The sequence below is a fragment of the Monodon monoceros genome, unplaced genomic scaffold (assembly GCF_005190385.1).
Source record: "Monodon monoceros isolate NGI ecotype Baffin Bay Population unplaced genomic scaffold, NGI_Narwhal_1 Super_Scaffold_6, whole genome shotgun sequence".
Taxonomy (NCBI): domain Eukaryota; kingdom Metazoa; phylum Chordata; class Mammalia; order Artiodactyla; family Monodontidae; genus Monodon; species Monodon monoceros.
In genome coordinates this window covers 96420994-96438489 of record NW_021703783.1, presented here as the reverse complement: position 1 = coordinate 96438489, position 17496 = coordinate 96420994, and the positions used below count along the sequence as shown (strand labels likewise).

Sequence of the window (17496 nt, the reverse complement as noted above, 5' to 3'; positions counted from 1 at the left end):
CACAACTAGGGCTTCCCTGGTGGCGCAGTGGTTGAGAGTCCGCCTGCCGATGCAGGGGACACGGGTTCGTGCCCCGGTCCGGGAAGATCCCACATGCCACGGAGCGGCTGGGCCCATGAGCCGTGGCCGCTGAGCCTGCGCGTCCGGAGCCTGTGCTCCGCAACGGGAGAGGCCACAACAGTGAGAGGCCCGCATACCGGAAAAAAAAAAAAAAAAAAAAAGACATGCCTGGTTCTCTTTCTCTGGGGACCCCCTAACCTATCTGCTTACACCTGGATCTGTAGGAGACAGCCCCTGCCCTCAAGGCCCCCAGGCCCCAGCGTGGACCTTGATAAACAGAACCCTGTGGGCTCGGTGCTGTCAGAGGTCAGACCCAAGGCACAGCAGGGGCCCCGGGCAGGGTGTGCCAGGACGTTGGAGCTAGAGTAATCATTTCAGCTCCAGGCGAGGTGCAGGCTGGAAGTCTCAGCCCTTCCACCCAAAAGCTCAGCTAGGCAGCCTTACAAGGACAAAGCCAGCAGAAGGGACACCTTGGGAACAATGCCTTCCCCTCCCCTCCCCCATATCCAAGAGAGACACAGCTTCTCTCAAGCTGTGGAAAATTACTGGGAGGCACTGCCACCTGGCCACGTTGCACACTCTCAGAGCAGATAAGGCAGTGGCGGGGCAGGTAGACACAGAGCCGGCATGGTGCTGGGGTGCGGATGTATGTCACATGGTGTGGGCGCTGCAGGGTATAGGAGTCCGCATCCCAGCCTCCACCCACGGGTGTGAGCACGTCTCATTCAGCGTGTACTGAACCCAGGAGTGAATATGTGTATGCGTGAACCCACAAGGCTCTGTTCCCTGGACAGACCCCACTCACTTCTGTGCAGAAGTTGCTCTCGCGGACATGCTTTTGTGTGCGTGTTTACACTACTGTTTATTGAGCACCTACCACGTGCCACGTGCTTAACTCTCCATATGCATCTTACCGCACCATCAGTCGTCCTATGCGGTAGGTATTATTATTTCCCTTTAACAGACTGAAAAACAGACACTGAAGACTTACAGTAACCAGGCCAAGCTGGAGGGTAGGCAACTGCTGGGAACCGCTGCAGGACATCCCTGGCTACAGAAAGGGCATGGTGTTGGCAGAATGGAGAAAAGGGACAGAGTCACAGGCGGGGCCCCGGAAGAGGGAAAAGACATCAGGGATGAGCTGACAATCCTTCCATCCTAGAAAGGAAGTTGTTGTTCTGTTGCCACGGAAAGACCCACATCATAACACAAAGATGCCCTGCACGGGTGTAAAGGCCTGAGGTATGCATACCTCTGGACCACACCCTACGTAGATAACATAGATAACACACACTACGCCCTGTATGGCTTGTGGGATTTTAGTTCCCGGCAGCAAAAGCACGGAGTTCTAACCACTGGACCGCCAGGGAATTCCCCTACCTTCCCCCACATCAATTTCCTGTAGAAACTCCTGGTGCTGTACCTATGTCTGGGCAGGCTGGCAGGTAGGACTGTGATGCCAGTGCTGGGCAGCCGGTGGGGCATGTGTAGCTAGCAGGACGGCTTTGCTGGCAGGAGAAGGGAGGAGGGAAGCTTGGAGAAGCCTCTCTGGCCCTCCTTCTCTGCTGTTCCGTCTGCCCACACCCAGGTCCCAGTTCAGGCCTCCTCACCCCTGGCCTGGAAGTTTGCAACAAGCCACTCTGAGGTCTCGGCTCACCAATCCAGGCCCCTGCTCCCCAGCAGCCATGATAAGGCTAGGGGGACCAGCATGAATACCTCCTAGGAGCTGAGGACACAGCAGGAAAATAGCCCCTGCCCTCATGGAGCTGACGGTGTAGAAGGGAAATGGGCAATAAACACATGTCACATGCCTAGGCCCATGCTCTGCAGCAAGAGAAGCCACTGCAATGAGCAGCCCACGCACTGCAAGGAAAAGTAGCTCCCGCTCACCACAACTAGAGAAAGCCCACACACAGCAATGAAGATCTAATGCAGCCAAAAATTAATTAATTAATTTTAAAAAACATAACCATTATTAAAATTTATAAAGAAAAAAACACGTGTCAGGGCGTGGGGAGGCTATAAAGAAAAGGGAAGCTGGGTCAGGGACAGACACCACTATGAAAATAAAAGGGCAAAACACAGGATGGGAGCAATTTGCAAAACACGTATCTGACTAAGGACCCAATCTAAAATATACTAAGAACGCATGACTCAATAATAAACGAACAACCCAGTTTTTAAAAACTGAGCAAAAGCTTTGAACACGTTTCATCAAGGAAAATATATGAACGGCAAATAAGGACCTGAAAAGGTGTTCAACATTATTATGGGGAAATGCAAATCAAAACCACTACACACCACCAGAATGGCCAGCATTTAAAAGCCTGACCATATCAAGTGTTGCAGAAGATGTGGAGGAACTGGAACTCTCACACTGTGTGTGGGAATGTGAAGGCATACAACCACTACACACCTATCAGAATGGCTAAAATAAAAAATAGTGCTGTACTTCCCTGGTGGCGCAGTGGTTAAGAATCTGCCTGCCAATGCAGGGGACACGGGTTCGAGCCCTGGTCCGGGAAGATCCCACGTGCGGAGGAGCAACTAAGCCCGTGCACCACAGCTACTGAGCCTGCACTCTAGAGCCCACGAGCCACCACTACTGAAGCCCACGCACCTAGAGCCCATGCTCTGCAACAAGAGAAGCCACCACAATGAGAAGCCCAAGCACCGCAACGAAGAGTAGCCCCCGCTCACTGCAACTGGAGAAAGCCTGCGTGCAGCAACAAAGACCCAACACAGCCAAAAATAAATTAAAAAAAAAAAAAGGAAACATGCACTTCCCATGCAACCCAGCAATAGCACTCAGGTATTCACCCCAGAAAAATTAAAATTATGTTCATGTAAAAACTTTACATACATGTTCATAGCAGCTGTATTCATAACAGCTAAAAACTGAAAACAGCTCAAATGTCCTTCAGTGGGAGAACAGATACACAAACTGTGGTCCATTTACATCACGGGACACTTACTCAGCAATAAAAAGGAATGCACTGTTGATACCTGCAACAACTTGGATGGGCCCCAAGGGAATTACGCTGCCAGAAAAAAAAAAAATCTCACTGGGTTATATGTTGAGAAAAGTTGAGAAAATCACCTCCTCCTCCAGGAAGCCCTCCTGGCTATGCCAGCCCTGGTTGGGTGGGGAGGGGAATCCTACCTCTGATTCTTACAGCATTTCTAGCATTTCTGGACTGAACTGTGTGTCGAAGGACAGACCATGCTCTGTCCAGGGCTCTGCTTTGACAATTCCTCTGTGCATTTCTATTCTGACCGGATGGGTGGCTCTGAGTTTTCCCAAGCCTGGAGCTCAGGGCTTGGTTGGATTTAACTGAATGACATCACCTCGTGATTGATTAGATCTCAGAAAAAGTCACCTGTTTTGGAGCAACCTTCACAAACATTCTGACTCTCTTTGCACAGATGAGGTCAGAGGAGCCCAGAGAGGGTACTTCCTTGCCCCAGGTCACACAGCATGTCTACAGTGATCAGCTCATTGATGAACCATGATTGAGATGGGAGGGAAGGTGAAGCAGCATCGGTGTGGAGGTGGAAAGCTCAGCTCTGAAGGCCCTGCCAGCTCAGTCATGGGAGGAGAGGATCCTTCAGAATCTGAGAAGTGAGCTAGAAAAATTGCTTCTGTGGGTATTTATAATTAGAAGTTTCTGTGAAGCTTGAGTCCAGCCCAGAATCCATGAGCCAAGCCCAGCCTCTCCCACCCACCCCCGCCCACCAGCTTGGGTTATTCTGCAGACTGGATAGAACTGGCTGGAAGCTGGCCAAGGCTTGGCTTCCGCCTTCGAATCCAAGCTCACCCCCCAGCCCCATGCTGCCCAAAGATGAAGGTTTATCCTCCCCTCCCCTGTGCTGCACAGAAGGGGCCTGAATGCCGTTCCAAAGGGGCCAAAGTCCTCCTGCCTTGTCAGCTATGGCCCCCTCTGGTGCATCTGGACATGTCTCAGCATCCGTGCTCTGGTGCCCTGAGAGCACCCCATCAGCCTGCTGTCAGGTAGCGTCCTTTCTTTAACCAACCCTGCTCTGACAAACCTCTTCTTTTTTGTTTTGGTCACACCGCTTGGCATGTGGGATCTTAGTTCCCCAGCCAGGGATCAAACCTGCGCCCCCTGCACTGGACGCACGGAGTCTTAACCACTGGACCGCTGGGGAAGTACCCTGACAAACCTCTTCTTTCAGTGATGGGAAGTGGGACTGACTTGCTTTGCACATCCCAGAAAGGAAAGCAGTCTTGCTACCTGGCTCAGAAGACAGAATTGAGTTATCTGAGCAGAGACTCAAAGACCCAGGACTGGGAGAGCCCGTCTGCTCCCCAGGAGGACTTGGTGCCCCTTCCCTGTGTCCTGCAGCCTCTTTTGTCTGCCTGTGGTGGGGTCCTCAGAGAAAGCTATGAAGGGACCCAGAAGTGCATGGCCCTGAAATTAACTGTTTGTTTACATCAGCCCATTTTACAGATGAGGAAACTGAGCCCCAAAGAGAAAGAGCTGAATACAGGGTTGGTGGGGGACACAGGACGAGCTGCCAGCAGAGCCGTACCCTGGGCCCAGATCAGCTTCTGGTACCTCACAGCCAGCAAACCCCAAAACGGCATCTAATAATCCCTGAAGCTCACGCGAAGCCCTCAGGGGAGGTGCTGATTTCCCATCTTCCGGAGGAGCCTGAGACTCAGACAACCCCGGTGCCCTAACAGCCCTGATTTCCTTACCCTCTCCACCTTCGCTTTGACTGAAAATTAGCCCCCTGCCCCCACCCTCCAGAGAAACAATGCAAACCCTCAAAATGACGACTCATTCATTCATTCAGCATCTCACTCATTCATTCTGTAAGTCTTTATTGAACTCAAAATCTTGGGAAGATTTTATTAAGTGCTTTCCTGCAGTTGGACCAACAGGCCCTGTGTTCGCCTTGGTTGGGGTCAGGGTGTGAACACGGCCCCCTGCAGACCCCTGAGCAAGCCCCTCGGGGAGACTGTGGCTGCCCAGAAGCGGCATCCGGGCTCAGTCCTGGAGCTTGCTGGCATACACCTCGGCCCTGTCCAGGGGCGGCCCCCGGTTCACAGACGTGTACGAGGGCTCCGAGGTCCCCAGGGACTTCGGGATGGCCTCCTGCGTGATCTGGGAGTCGTGGGCTGTTTCCCCGTCAGCACTGCCCACGTCCCTGACGGAGGAGATGAACAGTGCCAGGGTTAGGGGCGCAGAGCAAACCCCAACCCCTCAGCTGGTCAGGGACCTTTCTACTTAGACATTGCTTTCACAGAGGTCACCTTAGGCCTTCATTCAATAGACCAATCTTTCCAGAGCACTTACTGTGTGCCAGGCCCTGGGATAAGAAAAGTGTCACTCTTTTGGAATTGTGTGAACAATTTACAGGTCTTACCGTGAGCTGGACAAATGTCCCCAAAGAGCTAAGTTTGTATGGGGAGACAGACCACAGCACACAATGACCAGACAGAGTGGACGAGTCCACTGGAGGGCTTCCTGGAGGAGGGGGCAGTTAATCTGGCCTTAAAGGAGGAGAGTGGAGGCACAGAAAGGTATTCCAGGCATTTGATAGGAAGGACTAGGGAGCGGGGAAAGAGTGGGAAGTTGTGTGCAGCTGGAGCTGGGGTGGGGATGGTAGGAGGGACGAATGGAAGAGCCAGGCTAAAGTCAGATAACAGGACCTTGGTGCCAGATCAGGGTGCTGCCCAAAGGGAGGGAAGGACATCACCACATCCCGACTGCTCCCAGGTCTGGCCAGACAGACCAGTCTCTTGGTGGCTAATCTCATCTATTATCTGTGTTTTTAACTTAAATGTCAGAGGGCAGTTTGATTTCCAAGTTCACTGCCCGCTCCCTACTCCATCCTTCACCCACCCCACGTCTTTTCCTGCCTGACTAATCTCTACCTTTCCACGTAATTTCACCTACTCCAAGGAGCTTTTCCATCCACTCTCTCCACCCGCGCTGGGACAGGCAACCCCCCCTCCCGCCCCCCATCTTTAAAGCCGCCTGGGTCTCCTGCCTCTCTTGCTGAGATGCACACTGCATGTGAGTTTTCAATTCATCCCAGTCCTGATAAAAATTTGTTCCTGCTGCTCCTTCCTCCAGGAAGCCCACCCTGATGCTCCAGGTAGGATCTGCCCTGCCCTCTTCTGGATTCTCATGGCAGCTGCACCTGCGGCTGCCTTGATTCACCCCCTGCTCCATCCTCCCAGGATTAGTGGATTCCTGTCTTCCCACCAGGCAGCCCCATTAGCTGCTCCAGACACCCCATGGGACACCTCCAGTCCTGATCTAAATAGATGCACATCAGAGTTGGTAGTGGCGTCAGGAGACTCAGGAGCTCTGGTCCAGCTCTGTTTTACCTGGGGGTGTGACCCTGGGCCACCCTTCCCCCCTCAGGCCTCAGTTTCCCCATCTGTACTGCAAGTGAGTGAATTATAATGACAACAGAAGCTAATACCCATTTAGTACCTGGGTACTGCCCTGAGGACTCTATAGGGAATATTTTACTTAACCCTCGAAACTCCATGAGACAGATAATATTGATTAGAATCTCCACTTTCCAGAAGAGGAAACTGAGGCATAGAAGGATAAGATACTTGCCCAAGACGCACAGCTGTGTAAGAGTTAGGATCTGCCCACAAAGCCCCAGTGCTCAGCAACCCCCTACCCAGCTGAAGACTTGACCTTGGACACCTCAGGACCCTGCTCCCCTCTCACTAGACCCCACCCCACCCAGAGTGGAAGGCAGCTCTCTTGCTCCCGGGCTCTCCCCACCTCAGAAGACCCTCCCGGTGGAGTGTGTCCCCAAGCCCTGTCCGCGCCTCCCCACAACTGGCGGGTACTCACACGAGGCTGAGGACAATGGCGCCAGCAAAGCCAATAAGCAAGAAGAAGGGCAGGGAGCCCAGGATGGACGCGATGACAATCATGCCCCCGCTCCGCCGGCCCGGCCACGTGTCGATCGCCGAGTACGGAGCGACTGTGGGATGCAGGCTGGTTACTCTCCAGACGCTGCACCCCCCAGCCTCCTCCCAGGGACGCACAGGGGGCCCCCTGCCCTGGAAGCCTAAAATCTCAGGGATGAAGCGAGGACCCAGGTCAGTGCCTCTCCCTGGGTTTCAGGTGAAATTATCTGACTTGCTACCACATCCCACTCCCCAACTTTCTCTTGCATGTCTGCTGTCACCCTCTTTCTTTTTTTTTTTTTTGCGGTACGCGGGACTCTCACTGTTGTGGCCTCTCCCGTTGCGGAGCACAGGCTCTGGACGCGCAGGCTCAGCGCCCATGGCTCACTGGCCCAGCCGCTCCGTGGCATGTGGGATCTTCCCGGACCGGGGCACGAACCCGTGCCCCCTGCACCGGCAGGCGGACTCTCAGCCACTGAGCCACCAGGAAAGCCCTCTCACCCTCTTTTAACTGTCTTTTTGCATAATTTTAAATTGTGAACTGACTCAAGTCTTCCGAGACGGATGGGATACAGATTATAAACAAAATAAAGGTGGAGCAAAGGTCCCCAGTCTAACGGAGTCAGGAGGACTGTGCCCTCCCTCTGCTCTGGCCAGTGTCACCCTTTTGGAACTAAGTGGACAAACCATTTACAGGTCCCACTGTGAGCTGTGGCCACTTTTCATCCAGTGTCTCCTGTAAATCCCGTGAGACCCCCATTCTGCAGATTGCTCCCTGCTGCTCAGGGAGATTGAGTTCCTGTTCAAGGGCACTCAGACTCCAGCCTCAAGCCTGTAGGTCTGTCTCCCTGCCCCGAGAGAGCTGGGCCTGGCGTTTTTATCTGGATTACCCAAAGGAACCCTGCTGAAGAAGCAGAGCAAGGATTCTTCTTCCCACCTTTCAGATGGGAAAACTGAGGTCCCACCCAGCAGTGAGGCTCAGACGCTGGGCTTGAACTTGGGACTCTCAGTCCTAGGGCAGTGCTGTTTCAGTGGGACCACAAAGCATGGGCGTGCCATTGGAGGGGTGAGCAGAGGGTAGGAAGGAGCCTCCAGCCACATGCATGCCTGCCCAGCTACACCTTCATTAGCCGTGTGACCTCAGGCAACCTCACAGAGCCCTAACTGTCCCATAAGATTACCATGGGTGGCAGGGGAATTGTTTTTTTTTGGCTGTGCCCCGCAGCTTGTGGGCTCTTAGCCCCCCGACCAGGGATCGAACCCAGGACAGCTGAAGTGAAAGTGCAGAGTCTGGACTGCCAGGGAATTCCCAGGGAGTTCTAAAGTTAGGGTCACAGGTCGTCAAAATTACCGTAGGAAATCTCTTCTGCCGCCCCTAAGGTTCAGCAGACATGATTAGGTGTGTATAAGCCTGGGATCTGTGTTGAGAACTCAGATGGAGGCTTGAAGGGGAACAGGGCAGGACCAACGGCAGATGCCTGGGCCTGCAAGACCCCCCATTTCTGAAAAACCATAGGAGAATGGCACTCCTGCTGCCTCCAGGGCTCATGCCCCTGTGGCTAAGATGCCTCTGGAACCACCTTACAGAATAATGATGCTGTCCTTGTGAGGGCTCAACAAGGGGGCTCGTTAGGGTCTAAATGCAGGATAAACGCTGAGCCCTTTGGAGGCAAATGCACCATCAGGGCTGGAAATGCCGGCTGACTCTGTCTTCAGTTACACCCATCCAGCCGGCCAGCCCAAACACCTGCAAATCCTCAACCTTCCTCTGTCATGGCACCTGGTCCTTGAGGGAGGGAGGGAGGGAGGGAGGGAGGATGCAGTCTTGGGTTAAACTATTTTAAGATGCATTTTCCTCATAACGCAATAACCTGCCTGTATCTGGGGAGACTTTTTCAAGTGACAGCATGAGTGTGCTTTCCTGGGTTCCCTTGAGGACCACTCCCAGCTCACTTCCACCACTTACGTCGGTTGGTGCGGATGGGGTCCGACCACAGGGTCTGGTCCTGTACCAAGCCTGTGGACATATTGACCAGGACGTACTTGAATCTGGAAGGAAATGGAGCAGGGATGACTTCTCTCCATCCTGTGAGCCTCTGCCACAGGGAGGGGGAGGGACCGGGGCAGAGCTGGGACTCGTAGGAGATGGAGATCTAGGTGGCCCCAGTGAGGCGGTGGGGGGCTCTGGCAACAGGATGCTGCTGGACTTTGCATTGGCAGCACCTTTGCCCACGTGTTTCCACAGCTCAGATGCCACCTCATCCACGAAGCCGTCGGAGCCTAGGCTCTCTCTCCGGGAGCCCCTCTGTTTCTCTGCCGTATATATTGTGCACATAGCAGATTTGCTGAGTATTGACCCATCTGTCCTTCTTGCATTTTTGCCTTCCTCTATTCCCAGCCTGGTCCTTGGTCTCACAAAAGCGACTTAAAAAAAAAAAAAAAGGAATAATATTCATGTGCAACCCCCATGCCCTGTGATAAAGGCTAACTTTATAAGCAGAAAATCCCAATCAAGTGTTACAAAACATAATGGAAGATCAGGTGACACAGTACAGAATACCCATGGCCTACTTTAGGTCTTCTTCACCCTTAGTTAAAAATGATGGATGTTCTGAGATCAAAGAAATCAACAGCCTCTAGCCTGACACTTAAAAAAAAATGAAGACCCTTAAAATCTTTGTAGCATCCAGTGTTTTGCTTAATCCCTGCTTCTCTAGGTTTGAAGATGAGAATTCCAGAGGCTGGGATGTGTGCCCTGTGTCCCCTAGGTAGGGTGGGCTCAAGTAGGAGGGAGAAGTTTTCCCACGTTAAGACCAAGGTCAGAAGTAAGGGTTGAGGGTGGGGGAGAGGACAGCCAGGACTCAGGTCCTGCCCCGTGGCCAAGGCCAGAGGAGGGCTGAGCCCTGTGAGAGGATGGAGGTAAGGGATGGCCTGGGCCCCAGATGTGGCCTAGAGGGTACAGAGACCCCAACCTAGGCATCTCCATGGTAACAGGGGTGAGTGTAATCAAGGCTTGGCACTGGGTAAGACGCCTGGCCCTGGGTCACGGCTGAGCCCCCAGCTCGGCACAGAGAAGATGCTCAGGAAATACGTGTGAAAATGAGCCGCTGTGCGCTCCCTGCAAGCGCACCCTTTCATGGGTGGGCCACGAAAGGGCGCGCTGCAGGGAGGCGGGAGAAGTCTTTGCACTGAGCCCCAGCCTTTCTCGGGGTGACCCCCTTCCCTCTCTGGACCACAGCTCCTTCCCTGTCAAACGAACTGCCACATGGGTGATGGGCCAGGACCAGGTGCATAACTTGTAGGGCCCAGTGTTTAAGGAAAATGCGGCCCCTAGTTTAAAAGTTAAGAATTTCAAGATGGCAGTGGCAGAGCATTAAGCCAAGAGGGGGTCCTTCTGAGTGCAGGACCCTGTGCACGGTCACGAGCCCAGGAAGCCAGGAATCCTTTATGGCACCCGGGACGGTCCGGGCATGTGGTAGGCCAGGAGAAATGTGGCTTCTCACACTTCACCGGTTCTAGGTCGCCCCACCTCGGGGCTGGGGCACACCTGCCCCTCTCTCGCAGCCATTCACACCCACCTGTATTCCGTGGCTGCTGACAGGGGTGGGTTGCAGAGGCCCCAGAAGTTGGGGTCAGACAGGCAGGTCCCATTGGTGCCCACCCTGACCAGGTATGCGTTCAGGATCTCCGAGGCCCGGGACACATCCCTGACAGCATCCAAGCTGGGCAGGTCACTGCAGGGGGTCAGGTCAAAGGCCGCCGCCTTGTAGGGGCCTGTCCTCCCTCCCTCTGTTTGCTGGAACGTCGAGCTGAGCGGGGCCTTGGTGCTGTCCTGCACAGAGGCGTTCCTGAAGCTGGCTGTAGAGGCAGTGCCGGGAGTGAGGTTCCTGGCCCCCCCAGCTTAGTCACTCACTCAGTCATTCAACAAATGTCCCTAAGCATCCTCTCTGCGCCAGTGCTGCACTGGGCCCTGGGGTCTCTTCCTTACTTGCTGGGTGATCTTGGACCACTCACTTTACCTCTCTGGACCCTCTGTGAGATGAGAGGAAAATACCTCGCAGTGCCTGCTCATTGGGATTGGGTGCAGGTAGGCAGTCTTTTGCTAAAAGAATAAAATGATGACCCCACAGGAGCTGCTGTAAATGGCTGCTGGCTAGAAACGTAAGAGGTCGTCGTCAGGTCCCCACTCTCAGATCCCAGGGTTGCTGCCAGTGGACAGGTCGGGGCTGGCCCAGAGCCAGCAAGCCCGAATGCATGGCTTCCGTCCCAAACACCGATCTTGAACTACCGCGGGAAGCCTTGGGCAGGACTTGAGCTTGAGGACCAGAGAATCTGATTTGCTCTCCAGCTCCGGGAGCTCCCATGAGTTGCTCAGCCTCTCTGAGCCCCGGTTATTTGCCCCTGTGGTGAGCATCCTAACAGTTAACCTTGCAGGCAGGTTGCAACTATCAGCTCTAAGGTGTGCGAAGCAGGAAGCACAACGTAAGTCCTCAGCGCTGGACGCTGTTATCATTCCCCCCGCTAGGCTGGGTGTCCCTCCAGGGCAGATGCACGCCTGGGACCGCAATCACCCAGCCCAGGGCTGGCACACAGCGGGTACCAGTGCATGTCAGTGAGGTGCATGGGTGGTTTAACTGCAGGGCTGGAGCACCCCTCTACCCGTCTCCTTCCCTCCTGCCTGCAGACAGCTCAAAGCCCCTTTCAGAGCAGCCCAGAGGAAGCAGGACCCTTACCCGAGTCGACCAGGACATAGAGGTACACCTCGTAGGTGCCATGGAGGGCCACCGGGCTGTCAAACATGCAGAGAGGCTTTTCCAAGGCCACGGTGGTGAGTGTGGGGTTGCTGGTGGCGAAGGTCACACTAGCCAGCTGGGGCTGGAGGTTCACACCTGGAGGAGCAATGAGGCCAGGAGCTGACCCCCAGCAGAACTGTCCACACCCATGGGCATGCTCTGCGCGCGCGCGCGCACGCACACACACACACACACACACACACACACACACACACACACACCCCTGCAGACACGGGCAGCATCCCCGTCCCCACCCAGCCATCCTGACTAGAACCAGGAAATCCAGCTGAACTACTTCTCTCTCGCTCCCCCCAACAGACATTCAGTCACCAAGAACCCCATTGCTCCTCCTATGCATCTCTCCACCCCGTCATCCCGGTCTGAGTCCACCCTCTTCACCTGGACCCTAGGAAACAGCCCTCCCCGATCCTCTGCGCTCTATCGTGCAAATCTGACTGCATCCCTCTCCTGCTGGGCCCCTTCCTGGTTCCCCACTGCCCTCCAACACGGTCCAGCCTCTCTGGAGGGGCAGTGAGGTCCTGAAGCTCTGGGCCTTGCCCCGTAGGTCTCCAGCCTCCCCTCCATGCACACCCCCTGACCTCATGCTCCGGTCATACCGATGGACAATGCGTGGGAGGTTCCCAGGATAGACAATGCCACCCCTCTCCTCCCTGAACTTGCCCATGCTGCCCCTTCACATGAAATATCCCTCCGTGTCCCGAGTCCAAGCATCACCATGAGTCTAGTCCAGTCCCTTCTCTGCTCTCCCACAGTCCCCTGTGTTTCTCTTGCATCACCCAACACAGAGCCCTCGAATCCCCATCAGAAGAAGCTTATTAATCAACATTGGCTATTATTATTAATATCTGGGTCCCCAGAGCCTGCACAGGGCAGGCATCTGTGCCCATTCCTGGAGGGAATAAGTTCCCATTCCTAATGCCACTTTCCATCCAGGCTCCTCTGGGGACCCTTCAGGAGGATCAGGGTGCAGGACACGCGCCGGGACACAGCTGCCCGCCCTCCCCGGGCACAGCCCCCTCCTCTCATCCGCTGTTTACCTGAGCCAAGTCGCAGGCAGCCGAGGGCCAGCAGGACCCAGAGCGGAGGCATAGCCTGAGAGAAGCTGCGACAGGGCGGGAGGTCCAGGGGGCGAGCGTGCACCGCGCCTCTCCCGCCGCGCACCTGTCCGCCCTGGGCCCCCGGCACGCCCCGCCCCCGCCGCAGCCAGCCAATCTTCCGCCTCCTCGCGGGATATTTGCATAAACCCCGCCCCGGGCTCCCCCGGACCGCGAGGTGCTCAGGGCACAAATCCATCCCCGCCGGACCTTCCCCGTCGCCTGACCGAAGCTCCTACTGTGTGCCGAGGCTGGAGCGACGCTTTCAGGGTGTCTCTCGCCTAATGAGACCTTGGGGGCAAACCACGCCCTCTTTGAGCCTGAGTTTCCACACTGTAAAGTGAGGACGCTGATTCCTTTATGGAATTCTATTTATGGAAACCCTACTACGTGCCACTCACTGGGCTCTTGTGAAGATGAAACGGGTTAACGGGTGAAAGTGGTGTCATGGAAAACCTGGAAGTCCTGGGTCTGTGAGCTGTCTGAAGACCTCTGGTGTGGCCCTTCAGTTCACAGGCGCAAGGCCAAGGCCCCGGGAGGCCAGGGACTCGCCAAGGCTGCAGGTGGGCTCCGGGGCTGGTGGAGCGCTGGAGTGCTGCCCCCAGCCCAAGGCTGTTTCAAAAGGGGTGGATCAGCTTTTCAAGGCGTGCTTCCTGGGGGAGCTTTTGAGAATAGTGTTGGGGTCTTCACCTGGACCAGATGGTTCCCTCCAGCATCAGGAAGCGTGCACATCTCCCAGTACACCTTAGATTTTACATTTTAAAAATAAAAGTAAAAGGATGGGAGGGGCTTCCCTGGTGGCGCAGTGGTTGAGAGTCCGCCTGCCGATGTAGGGGACGCGGGTTCGTGCCCCGGTCCGGGAGGATCCCGCATGCCGCAGAGCGGCTGGGCCCGTGGGCCATGGCCGCTGAGCCTGCGCGTCTGGAGCCTGTGCTCCCCAGCGGGAGGGGCCACGACGGTGAGAGGCCCGCATACCACAAACAAAACAAAACAAAACAAAAAAAACCCCAAAAAACAAAAAAAAAAAAGTAAAAGGATGGGAAAATTTTAAACTGGAGCCCAACAGTAACTAGTGAATCTGTGTATGACATTGCTGGTATAATCACTTGAAGAAAAGGACTGTACCTGAGGGACTCTGGAACAGGCTTGCCTGCCTGTGCTCCCTTGGTGGAGAATCTTCTAAGGACAAAGAGACCCTTGTCCTCACTGGTGAGGCAGTGGTGACGGTGGGAGACAGAGCAGCTGGGAAGCAACTTTGGGGCATCTTAGGACTGGTGCTGTCAGGACCCAGCTTCCCGCCATAGGATGAAGGGGATTTGGAGTGGGGGAAGGGGGAGTATTTTCAATTAGCAATATTATTATGAAAAAGTAACAAAATGACTCCCAAGCTCTGTCTATTGAGAGGATATAGAGGGGATGACAGCCTATTGCAAGGAGCTCACTTAGCACTCTTGGACCCGAAACCTCATCCGCCAGCAAACCGCACCAGGGCCCCTGGAGAGATGGCGACTTCAGGGCTGGGGCAGGGAAAGTCCAGAGGAGCTTAGAAAGTAAAGAAGCTCTTGAATAACGATGGCACAGAACGGGCTTGAAAGGGCTCCCAATGGTCAGATTGGGGAAAATTTGAGCACAAAATAAATAACCAAAGTAACATATTTAGCCCATTGGATAAAATTCAAATCCATGAGTCAATACTGATACTTTGAAAAAATATTTATTTATTTGGCTGAGCCAGGTCTTAGTTGCAACACGTGGGGTCTTCGATCTTCGTTGTGGCATGTGGGCTCTTAGTTGCGGCATGCATGTGGGATCTAGTTCCCTGACCAGGGGTCGAACCCAGACCCCCAGCATGGAAAGCACAGCATCTTAGCCACTGGATCCCCAGGGAAGTCCCAATACTGATATTTTAAAAAACATTTCATACGAGAAGGGAAAATTCTTCTTTAAAGAAGAACACCAACGAATAAATGTAGAGAGAATGACAAAACCAAAAATCACTATTTTACAACCAGCCTGGTAATAACTGATTCGAGAAGGAATCACCTCAGAAGATGTTAAAATCATAGGGTCAAATATTTTTAGAGAACAAGATACACAGAAATTTGAGACACCAACTAATAAATGTAGAGAGAATGACAAAACCAAAAATCACTATTTTACAACCAGCCTGGTAATAACTGATTCGAGAAGGAATCATCTCAGAAGACGTTAAAATCATAGGGTCAAATATTTTTAGGGAAAAAGATACACAGAAATGTATAGACACCAACTTACTGAAACAGTCAAATCTGATGTCACCAATAATGGGACGGACAGACCTCACGTGCTTCCCGGCATCATGGCTCTGGGAAGGGCTCAGCATCATCTATGGATTTCCTGGCCAAAAAGTCTAACTGGAATCTAATCAACAGCAAACAATCAGACACATTCAAACCAAGGGATCTTCTGCAAACTAACTGGCCTGGATGCTCTTAAAATGTTACTGTCATAAAAGGCAAAAGCAAAAACAAAACAACAAAACAAAAGGCTGAGAATTGCTGTAGACTGAAGGAGACATAACAACTATTGTATAAAGGCACTGAGTGACCCTTGATGAATTCTTGGGTAAAAACAAAGAATCTCTAATGAACACTGTGGTAGTTAGCATGACAAAGAGAGAAATTTGAATTACAGAATGTGTATTGGATAATGATATTGATTAGACACTAAACTTCCTGAGTGTGACCACCTTATTGTGGTTCTGTAGAGGGAGATGCATGCTGGACTATTGTGGGTGAGGCGTCGGTCGTGATATCTGAAACTCACACACGTATTTAAGGAGAGAAACAGGGAGAAAATAAGAGACAAAGCAAATGTAGCATAATGTTAACAATTGGTAAGTATGGATGTTCACTGTGCTCTTCTTGAAACGTTCCTATAGATTTGACATTTTTCAAAGTAAAAACGTTGGGAGAAAAAGATTCTATGCTCAGCCACAAACGCACTGATCCCCTCCCAGGGCCTCAGTTTCCCCTCTGTAAAATGGGGTGGGGGGTTGATGGCCTCTCAGCTCTGACCTGCCAAGAGTAGAAGAACAGATCCTTATCTCCGGGGAACAGAAAATGCCCCGAGATAAGGAACTCTTGAGCAAGGGGTGGGGTTTTCCTCCAGGAATTTTTATGGACTGACATTTCTTGTCCAGCGACTGTGTGTGTGTGAACCAGAGTTTGTCAGAGGCCAGCAGAGCTGATCTTGGAGGCTCAGCCCAGAATCCCCCACGAGAGAGCGCAGGCAGGGTCTCACTGTCTTCTCCAAGACGCTGCAGTTTCTTATGAAAAGACAAACAAAAATCCTTAGCCTCTTGCCCAAATATGGAGAAAATATTTGGGGGAAAAAGTTAAAATAATAATCTACTGAGGCCCAGAAACATTCTGCAAAAAAAAGTTTTGGATTTATAAACAAGTTTCCACTTCAAAGTACTGGCTTTTGTTTGCAGATTCTGAAGAAGGGAAAAGTGCAGGAGATACGAGTCATTTTCCTGGGTGATACTCATACTGGCATCAGTGGAGGGAAACTGGGGTGACAAAGAGGCCCTGACACCTGCCAATGCGTCCTCCCGCTTCAGCCCAAACGTCCCATGTGGACATTCCAAAAATTTGTTTTGCAAATACCAATTTTTTAAAAATTTCCTTTTTTTGATCAGGCCCATTCCAGGGCCCTGAGTCTTCCGTCTGACTTAATATTTTACTTCCAGTTTTATTGAGATATAATTGGCATAAAGCCCTGTATAAGTTTAAGGTGTACAGCATAATGATTTGACTTACGTACATCATAAAATGATTATCACAATAAATTTAGTGAACGTCCATCATCTCACAGAGACACAAAATTAAAGAATTAGGAAAACAATTTTCTTTTTAACATCTTTATTGGAGTCTAATTGCTTTACAATGCTTTGTTAGTTTCTGCTGTATAACAAAGTGAATCAGCTATATCCCCTCCCTCATGTCCCCTCCCTCTTGCGTCTCCCTCCCACCCTCCCCACTAGCTATCTATTTTACATCTGGTAGTGTATAAGCGTCAATGCTACTCTCTCACTTCGTCCCAGCTTCCCCTTCCCCCTCCCCGTGTCCTCAAGTCCATTCTCTGCGTCTGTGTCTTTATTCCTGTCCTGCCCCTAGGTACTTCAGACCTTTTTTTTTTTTAGATTCCATATATATGTGATGAGAACTCTTAGGATTTATTCTCTTAACAACTTTCATATGTAACATACAGCAGTGTTCATTATATTTATCATGTTGTACATTACAACCCTAGTACTTATGTAACTTATAACTGGAAGTGTGTAGCTTTTGACCGAGTTCATCCAGTTCCTCCTAGCCCCACTCCCCACCTCTGGTAACTACACACCTGATCTCTTTTTCTATGAGTTTGTTTGTTTTTGAAGTATAATCAACTACAGCACTATGTCAGTTCCATCTGACTTTAAATCTGTTTGTGTATTTCAATCCATCGGACCATCTTTCTGAACCCTGGCCTGGACTACGTGCTTGCTAGGAGGCCACAGAGCAGGAAGTTCTGTAATGGGAAAGGTTATACAAACCCAGCCCTGCACAGACCTCCTTTGAATTTGAAACAT

General features: G+C 52.3%; 1 protein-coding gene across 2 annotated transcripts; it reads right to left on the bottom strand.

The window, feature by feature from the left end:
* Nucleotides 1-4894: 4894 nt before the first annotated feature.
* Nucleotides 4895-12901, bottom strand: UPK3A (uroplakin 3A). 2 transcript variants are annotated; one of them, XM_029206348.1, is made up of 6 exons: nucleotides 12822-12901; nucleotides 11704-11859; nucleotides 10549-10828; nucleotides 8937-9019; nucleotides 6912-7044; nucleotides 4895-5235 (listed from the first exon to the last, which is right to left on the bottom strand). In XM_029206348.1, exons 1-6 carry the CDS (start codon nucleotides 12871-12873, stop codon nucleotides 5076-5078), a joined length of 864 nt encoding a protein of 287 aa, XP_029062181.1. In that variant the 5' UTR covers nucleotides 12874-12901; the 3' UTR covers nucleotides 4895-5075. The 2 variants fall into 2 exon arrangements, with proteins under 2 accessions (XP_029062181.1, XP_029062182.1); XM_029206349.1 differs by lacking the exons at nucleotides 8937-9019; nucleotides 10549-10828 and having other exon boundaries at nucleotides 4913-5235; nucleotides 12822-12873.
* Between the last annotated feature and the right edge of the window lie 4595 nt (nucleotides 12902-17496).